Source organism: Nicotiana sylvestris, chromosome 3, assembly GCF_000393655.2.
Source record: "Nicotiana sylvestris chromosome 3, ASM39365v2, whole genome shotgun sequence".
Taxonomy (NCBI): domain Eukaryota; kingdom Viridiplantae; phylum Streptophyta; class Magnoliopsida; order Solanales; family Solanaceae; genus Nicotiana; species Nicotiana sylvestris.
The window spans coordinates 75,275,212-75,283,156 of record NC_091059.1 but is presented as its reverse complement, the minus strand read 5'-3'; the positions used below and the strand labels follow the sequence as shown (position 1 = coordinate 75,283,156).

The 7,945-nt window shown below is 37.2% G+C and overlaps 1 protein-coding gene across 1 annotated transcript; it reads left to right on the top strand.

Moving 5' to 3' along the window:
* The first annotated feature begins 4,021 nt into the window (after window positions 1-4,021).
* Window positions 4,022-6,631, top strand: LOC104238905 (large ribosomal subunit protein uL10). Its single transcript, XM_009793408.2, has 5 exons — window positions 4,022-4,526; window positions 5,247-5,315; window positions 5,710-5,808; window positions 5,894-6,286; window positions 6,363-6,631. The coding sequence occupies exons 1-5, from the start codon at window positions 4,269-4,271 to the stop codon at window positions 6,507-6,509; spliced, it is 966 nt and encodes a 321-aa protein (XP_009791710.1). The 5' UTR covers window positions 4,022-4,268; the 3' UTR covers window positions 6,510-6,631.
* The last annotated feature ends 1,314 nt before the right edge of the window (window positions 6,632-7,945 follow it).

The following is a 7,945-nucleotide window of genomic DNA, read 5'->3' as shown; positions in this document are numbered from 1 at the left end:
ACTTTGATCCCTAAAGTGAAGAGCCCCTATTCTATCAAGCAGTTCAGGCCAATATCCTGTTGCACTATTATATACAAGATTATTTCCAAAATGCTCACAAGCAGGCTACAACCAGTAATGGGATCCCTAGTAGATATGAGTCAAGCAACATTTGTACCAGGTAGAGTGTTGAATGATAATATTCAATTGGGGCATGAGCTTGTTAAATGTTATGGGAGAAAAGGTGTATCACCCAGATGTATGGTCAAGATTGATATGCAGAAAGCGTATGATTCTATAGAATGGAGTTTTCTTGAGCAAGTTCTCACAGAAATGAATATTCCAGGATAGTTTCTCTCATGGATCATGACATGTGTCACTATAGTGTCCTATTCTATAGTTTCAATGGAAAGCCAACAAGTCCTTTTGATGCCAAAAGAGGAGTTAGACAAGGAGACCCATTGTCACCATATCTCTTTGTTCTATCCATGGAGTACCTAACTAGAATTTTAAAGATTCTCAAGGAGAAACCTGATTTTAACTACCATCTCAGGTGTGAGAAGCTGAATATAGTCCAACTCAGTTTTGCAGATGACTTGCTGTTGTTCTGTAGAGGTGATGTGGTATCCATTCAGCTGTTATATGAGTGTTTTGATCAATTTTCCAGATCCTCAGGTCTGATTGCAAACTAAGACAAAAGCTTTATCTACTTTGGAGGGGTCTTAGAGGAAATCCAGCAGCATATCATTCAATGCATAGGATTCTTTATAGGCACTCTACCTTTCAGATATTTAGGGGTTCCATTGAGTACTAAGGGGATATCTATAACTCAATGACAACCTCTACTAGACAAGATGTTAGTCAGAATCAAGCATTGGACAGTAAAATTTCTATCATATACAGAAAGGTTACAATTGATCAAGAGTGTATTGTTTGCTATTCAATCATTTTGGTCACAAATCTTTCCTCTACCAAAGAAGATTATTCAAGGAATTGAGACAATTTGTAAAAGATTTCTCTGGACAGGTGAAGTTGAAAGCAGGGCTAAAGCTTTAGTAGCCTGGAAGCAATTGTGTTGGCCAAAGTCTGCAGGTGATTTGAACATAACAGATATCCTAATATGGAACAGAGCTACTTTAATCAAGCAACTATGAAATCTGAATAAGACGAAGGATCGTTTGTGGATACAGTAGATACACACATACTATATCAAACAACAGGTAATATGGAATATGAATGTAAAGCAAACTTCTTGGCTCACTCGAAAAATTCTTGGTGCTGCAAAATACTTGAATGAAGCAAATATAGGAGTGGAAGAGGTGATGAATATGAAGAGCTATTCCATCAAGTACATATATGATAAACTCAAAGGTGAGTTACCTAAAGTTGAGTGGAAGAGACTAATTTGTAACAATACCAGTAGCCCAAAATGGTTTTTCATCTTGTATTTGGCGATTCTTGGAAGACTATACACGAGGGACAGACTTTTTAGTTGGGGTATAACAGTCAGTTTAGATTGCTTGCTATGTGAAAGAACATCAGAGAATCATGATAACCTTTTCTTTAAATGCAATTATTCAACAATATGAAGGAAATTGCTATAATGGCTGGGGATAACAAGAGATGTGAAGAGATACAATGGGCTGTAAGGCATGCAGCAGGCAAGCAACAAATATCCACAATATATAGAATCCTTCTAACTTGCACTGTGTACTACATTTGGAAAGAAAGAAATTGGCGAATATTTCGTGGAAAACAAAGAAGCTGCAAGGAGATGACCATAATAATAGTTCAAGAGGTGCATTGTCGAGGAATTTTGAATTTTAAACTAGTTAGAAAATTACAGGATTTTAATTTTACCCTTAGATTGTTATAGCAAAGTAGTCGTGTAGTAATGAGGACACTAGATTTGGGGTTGTATGTCCAAATCTAAGTGAGTATTTGATAGGGTTGTTACTATACTTGTAAATATTTTCGTGATAATAATAAAATTTAATTACCAAAGTAATGTAGAGGAGATTTTAAGGATGAAGAAACAAAGTACCATTAAGGTCACACACATATTCAGAGAAGGGAATACATTAGTAGACCACCTTGCCAATTATGCTCTAGATGAAGGAAATACTGAATGCCATGGTTTCTGGGATATGGACTCAAAAGGAAGGAGGATTATTAACGAAGATAAGATGCAATGTCCTTACATAAGGGTGAAGGTTGCAAGGAATTAGGAGGACAAGGGGAAGGATCAAAGTCAAAAAAGAGATAAATATGGAGTGGAACATAAGCAAATTGAGGAGGAGAAAAGGACTGGACATAACTGATCAGCAGGGTCCAATCCTATGGGAAGAGATCTTGATGATCTTCTATTATACTAGCATTTGGTGTTTTTGTGCAGGAATTGGTAATGTGGAAATAACTTATCATGATTGTCAATTTCAATGGGTGGTATTAGTACATGGTACTCAATCCCTTGAAAGAGATATCATGATATGGACTAGCAGGGAACATAGGATCAGAATGCCCAGCTCTTTCGCATGGGCCAGTGAAGTTGAAGCTAATGCACAAGTTGTGATACACTTAAAGTATCACAATGCTTATGACTTTCACTTCTGCAACATTTCGAGACAACCACTGCTAAAGAACAAAAACACTACAATAATCGAGCACAACAAGAAAGGCTAATGGGATTGAAAACACATCCAGCATGGGATGCTCGCATGGGGTGCTCGCGTGACCGCAATTCCTTGGATATACAACCAACATGCTATACAAGTTTATAATGTCGAGGAGAATCTGGACATTAAACAAAAGCCTAAGCAGCTTTTAGCATATGGAGCTCGCCAGATTACGAGAAGAGATGGATACGAAGGACAATGCAGTTTTTGTTGATTTTAAAATGCACGCATGCTTCATCAAAGACATGGAATCCACGCAGGCGTGCTACAAGATGTTTGGATGCTAGAGAGTACTCGGTCAAGGAGCTACAAGAGAGGGGACCTACAAGAAGCAGGTGCAAAAGGATGTCTGGACAGTAATAATGGAGTTTGCACCAGCATTCTTTTGGAAATGCAATGGAAAAGTTTGCAGCACATGGAAAGGTAACTGTTTCCTTTCCACTTTCGTTTGTCCCAATGTTGCAGGCTCGTCTGGTACAATTACAGAAAAGCACTGGTTGTGCAACCAGTATGTTAATTGTTTATTGCTTAAAGTTCTCGATGGTTCAACGAGGCTTTCAACTATTAAACAATAGGGACAGAAAAAAGATTTGAATTAGAAGAATAATGCACGTCTGTTCCTCGTTGCAAGATTTTATTGGGAATCAATTGGAAATTTAAGCATGCAATTCAATTGCGCAACTCCAGAAAATCTGGATTGCAGCACGTCCGTGCACAGGTATGCAAATTAAGGCAGGTTGACTGGACACACGTCTGCCTCATTTGAGACTTTACGCCAGACAAGTCATGGATGCATTTGGAGAACATTCCAGCTCTGTTTTCGATGACAGCTGTAATTAAATAATGCCCAGTGATTAAACAATGGCCAATGCACACATTGTCGCGCAGGAACAGGAAGGGCATCGAAGGAAAAATAAAAAATGAACTGGGCTTCGTTTGGACTGAAAGACAATGCGGAACTACTATTCAGTGTTTAATTCATGGGCTACACATGCTTCTCATGAGCTAATTTTATTATACAATGATTAGTAATACCTGTGATATCAAGTTTGGGTGATCTACTCAATTTGATAATAGGGTACATGTATTTTACAAAGTTTATGCTTTACATTTTGTAGGACATCAAGACATTTATATTTCCTTTTTCATTAATAAAAAAATAGGCCAGGCGCTTGCTTAGCGGATTGAAAAAAAAAAAAATTACCAAAAAGAAATCGTTGAAGGACGGGCCCATGTTTATTAGCCCAAGCAAGACATCCAGTCCATTTCAAAGAAAATCACCGCCCCTCTAATCCAACCAATCTCAACCGTCCAATTTAGGTCAATGAATCCTCGACCACTATATAAATTCTCCATCAGCCTCAACCATCAGTCCGCATAGCAAACCAGCAGTAGGGTTTTTCGTTCTCATTTTCCAGCAAACCCAAAATCTGATTCGAAGAGGTTAAAGTGACAGCGCCGTTGCTGTCCGCCTTGGCTAACTCTAAAACCAGTCTTGGCCCTCATTTTGTTGTAACACCCACAGATCTCTTCCTTTCACTTTTTAGGGTTTTGTTAGTTCTTCTGTACATTCACATACAGTTAGTTTGTTGCATCACATCTGAAACTTTATCAATGGCACCCAAAGCAACTAAAGCCGAGAAGAAGATCGCTTATGACTCAAAGATGTGCCAACTTTTGGATGAGTACACTCAGGTGCTCGTGGCTGCTGCTGACAACGTTGGATCCACTCAGCTCCAAAACATTAGGAAGGGTTTGAGAGGTGACTCCGTTGTTCTCATGGGAAAGAACACTATGATGAAGAGGACTATTCGAGTCCACGCTGAAAAAACCGGCAACAACACTATCCTCAATCTCATCCCCCTCCTTGTTGTAAGTTTTAGTTTTTAACTATGTCTAGTTTGTTTATATTTTGAATCTGTTGAACAATATAAAATTATGGTATCTTAGTGTAAGCATGTTCGGAACAGTAGGGGGCAAACGGGTGGGTCAGGTTGGATATGAGCGGGTCAAAACAGATAATTAAAAATCTGATAAAACTCGAGCCGTATTTGATATGATAAAAAATGGGTTTATCCGGCAATCCATTTATTCATGGCTTCTTAAATATGATCACTTGTGAGAGAATTCCTTGTCTTCCAAACTTGAGTAACTCCAATTTGAGGCTTTACAAATATAAAAGTTAAACACATTGGTTATCCATTACCTAAGTGGATAATATGGTTCTTTATCCATATTGACTTGTTTTTAAATGGTTCATTATCCAACCCATTTTTTGATGGATAATATGGTTAGATTCGTTTAACCATTTTGGCATCTCTACTCGGAAGTTATTTTTTTTTGTTTTCTTATTTTTATTCTGGCGTATCTCTTTTAATTTTTTTTCTGTAGTCAGAGTTCTAATACTTTGGTACTGTTCTTTAACATTCCAGTTAGTTAAATGCCTTGAATAATCATGTAAAGATAATGGAAAGAGCCTATTCCACTCATATGCTCAGTTGCTAAATTAGAATCATGATTTGTCCTTCAGAGTATTGGTAGTACTCAAATAGCTGATTAAATGAACTCAACTTATTTTTAATTTTCTAATAGGGTAACGTGGGATTGATCTTCACCAAGGGTGACTTGAAGGAAGTGAGTGAGGAAGTTGCAAAGTACAAGGTAAATTGACTATATTGCTTCTTTTGTAATCATCTATGTGGTTGTGTGTTTAATGGAATTCATGTTCATCACACTTGATTGGCATTTAAAATGATGAAACTTTGCTTTACATCATTTGCTTTCTATGTGATCCTGAGAACCTGTTTTATTTTGAGATGCATTATATTATGTGTTTTAATGGATTACATTAATTACATTTTGTTGTCAATTTCATATTGGGAGTTTAAATAAATTGGTCATCTTTTCATATTGGAAGATCATTGTCAAGGGAATCAATGTGCATTCTTATACAAATTGACGAGGACATTTTTAGTACGACAGATTATTGTCAGTTTAACTGATTCGAAGTTTCATCTCTATTATCATCCAACCTTAATTGTGGTATATGTTATAGGTTGGAGCACCTGCTCGTGTAGGTTTGGTGGCACCAGTTGATGTTGTTGTCCCTCCTGGCAACACTGGACTGGATCCCTCTCAGACATCTTTCTTTCAGGTCTTTATATATTACCCTACAGAATCTTGTTTCTCAGTTATCCTCTGTATATTGTCCTTCCTTACGCAACCATATCCTTGTACAGGTGCTCAACATTCCCACCAAGATTAACAAGGGTACTGTTGAAATTATCACCCCTGTGGAGCTCATCAAGAAGGGTGACAAAGTGGGTTCCTCTGAAGCTGCTCTGCTTGCCAAACTTGGAATCAGGCCCTTCTCATATGGCCTTGTTGTTCTCTCTGTTTATGACAATGGATCTGTCTTCAGTCCTGAGGTTCTTGACCTGACTGAGGATGATCTCATTGAAAAGTTTGCCATGGGAGTTTCTATGGTTACCTCCTTGTCATTGGCCATCTCTTACCCAACTTTGGCTGCTGCACCACACATGTTTACCAATGCCTACAAGAATGTGTTGGCCATTGCTGTTGAGACCGATTATTCTTTCCCTCTGGCTGACAAAGTGAAGGAATACCTGGAGGTATGTTTTCGATGATTGGTTGAATAATATATAATTATTAACAGTTACACTCTCTCAACTGTGTTTGCGGCTGCAGGATCCTAGCAAGTTTACTGCTGTTGCTGCTGCACCTGTTGCAGCTGCTGGTTCTGGTGCTGCTCCTGCTGCTGCTAAGGAGGAGGAGAAGAAGGATGAACCTGCTGAGGAGTCGGATGATGACATGGGTTTCAGCTTGTTTGATTAAGTCGGTTGTTTGTGATGATACTCTTTTAATGCCAAAAAGATCTTTATCTCCTTTATGTTTTGAAGTATCTGAACAATATGTTAGTTTCAGCTATTAATTTTGATGATATAAGTTTTGGACCATATGCTGCTTGATCAGTTCGTTGATTCTTATATTAGTAGCGCATCTAGTTTATTATTTATTGCTTTTGAATATTATGGTTGCTTATTTGAATGCTGTTGTTTCTAGAACTGAAACCTTTTTACCTGCAAGACAAAAGATTATGCAATCCCTCTGCTATTTTATGTGACGGGATTTACTGTTTGGGGAGTAAATATTTTTCTTTGTTGACTATGATTTTCTACAAACTTGTAAATATGTGGAATCATTAGTTATGGTAACTTGTTAATTGATGTGTTTATTTAAAAATTGTAGATAATCCACATCTGAATTTGCATAGAAAATTAGGTGTTTTGATCTTTGTACTCTGTACTCGCATAATGTGAACATCTTTGCAAAAATTGGTACACAGGGAGTATGCTATTTCCTTTTCTGCACAAGTTCCTTTTGAAGGTATGGGCTATCGTAAATGTGTTTTCCACAAGGCACAACTCTCTATGTAGAAATGTTGTTGAATGGATCTTATGATCGACTTTTTACATTCCCTCATTTCTTCTCTGTTCTTACTTGGGCCGTATCCACTTTCCTTGTTAAAAGCCTTCTAAATGTTGAATCAAATAACTAAGACATGAAATTATAGGAATATTTTGTGATAATTCTAAGTCAGATTTGTTATAAAATAAAAGTTTTATCTTAAAATGTAAATAAGAAGAGATAGAAAGAAGGGAGAAGTGTTTTCTTATTTCACTTTGGTGTCTTTTTTCCATTGCAATTACATGACCTTTTATAGGCATAAAAAGTAAAGACGATGGACATAGAGTAGGAAATTTAATCTTTTAAGTTATTCACAACATGAGCATCCAATGTAGCATTCAATGTAGTATCCAAAGTAGTATCCAATGTACAAGCTATTCATAACACTCCCCCTTGGATGTCCATGTAAGATAATGTGCCTCTTAAAAACTTACAAAAAAAATATTGGGGTGTACATTGTTATTTATAATATGCATTGCTTGCTGCCTCATTAAAAACCTTACCAGGAAAACCCAGTGGGACAAAACCTTGGTTAAGGAAAATAGTGTAGCGTGTAGTTACTCCCCCTGATGAATAATCACTCAATGTCTCGAAGACGACGCATTCCAATTTTATATATCAGCTTTTCAAATATTGAGGTTGGTAACGCTTTAGTGAACAGATCAGCCAAATTATCACTTGAACGAACTTGTTGTACATCTATTTCACCATTCTTATGAAGATCATGGGTGAAAAAGAATTTCGGTGAAATGTGTTTTGTTCTATATCCTTTGATATATCCTCCTTTCAATTGAGCTATGCAT

What these genes read in the sequence shown, in the direction of transcription:
- LOC104238905 (XM_009793408.2), top strand. Translation starts at nt 4,269, where the DNA reads ATGGCACCCAAAGCAACTAAAGCCGAGAAGAAGATCGCTTATGACTCA. An exon ending in ATCTCATCCCCCTCCTTGTT is followed by an intron (nt 4,527 to 5,246) that starts GTAAGTTTTAGT and finishes ATTTTCTAATAG; the next exon opens with GGTAACGTGGGATTGATCTT. An exon ending in CTCAGACATCTTTCTTTCAG is followed by an intron (nt 5,809 to 5,893) that starts GTCTTTATATAT and finishes ATCCTTGTACAG; the next exon opens with GTGCTCAACATTCCCACCAA.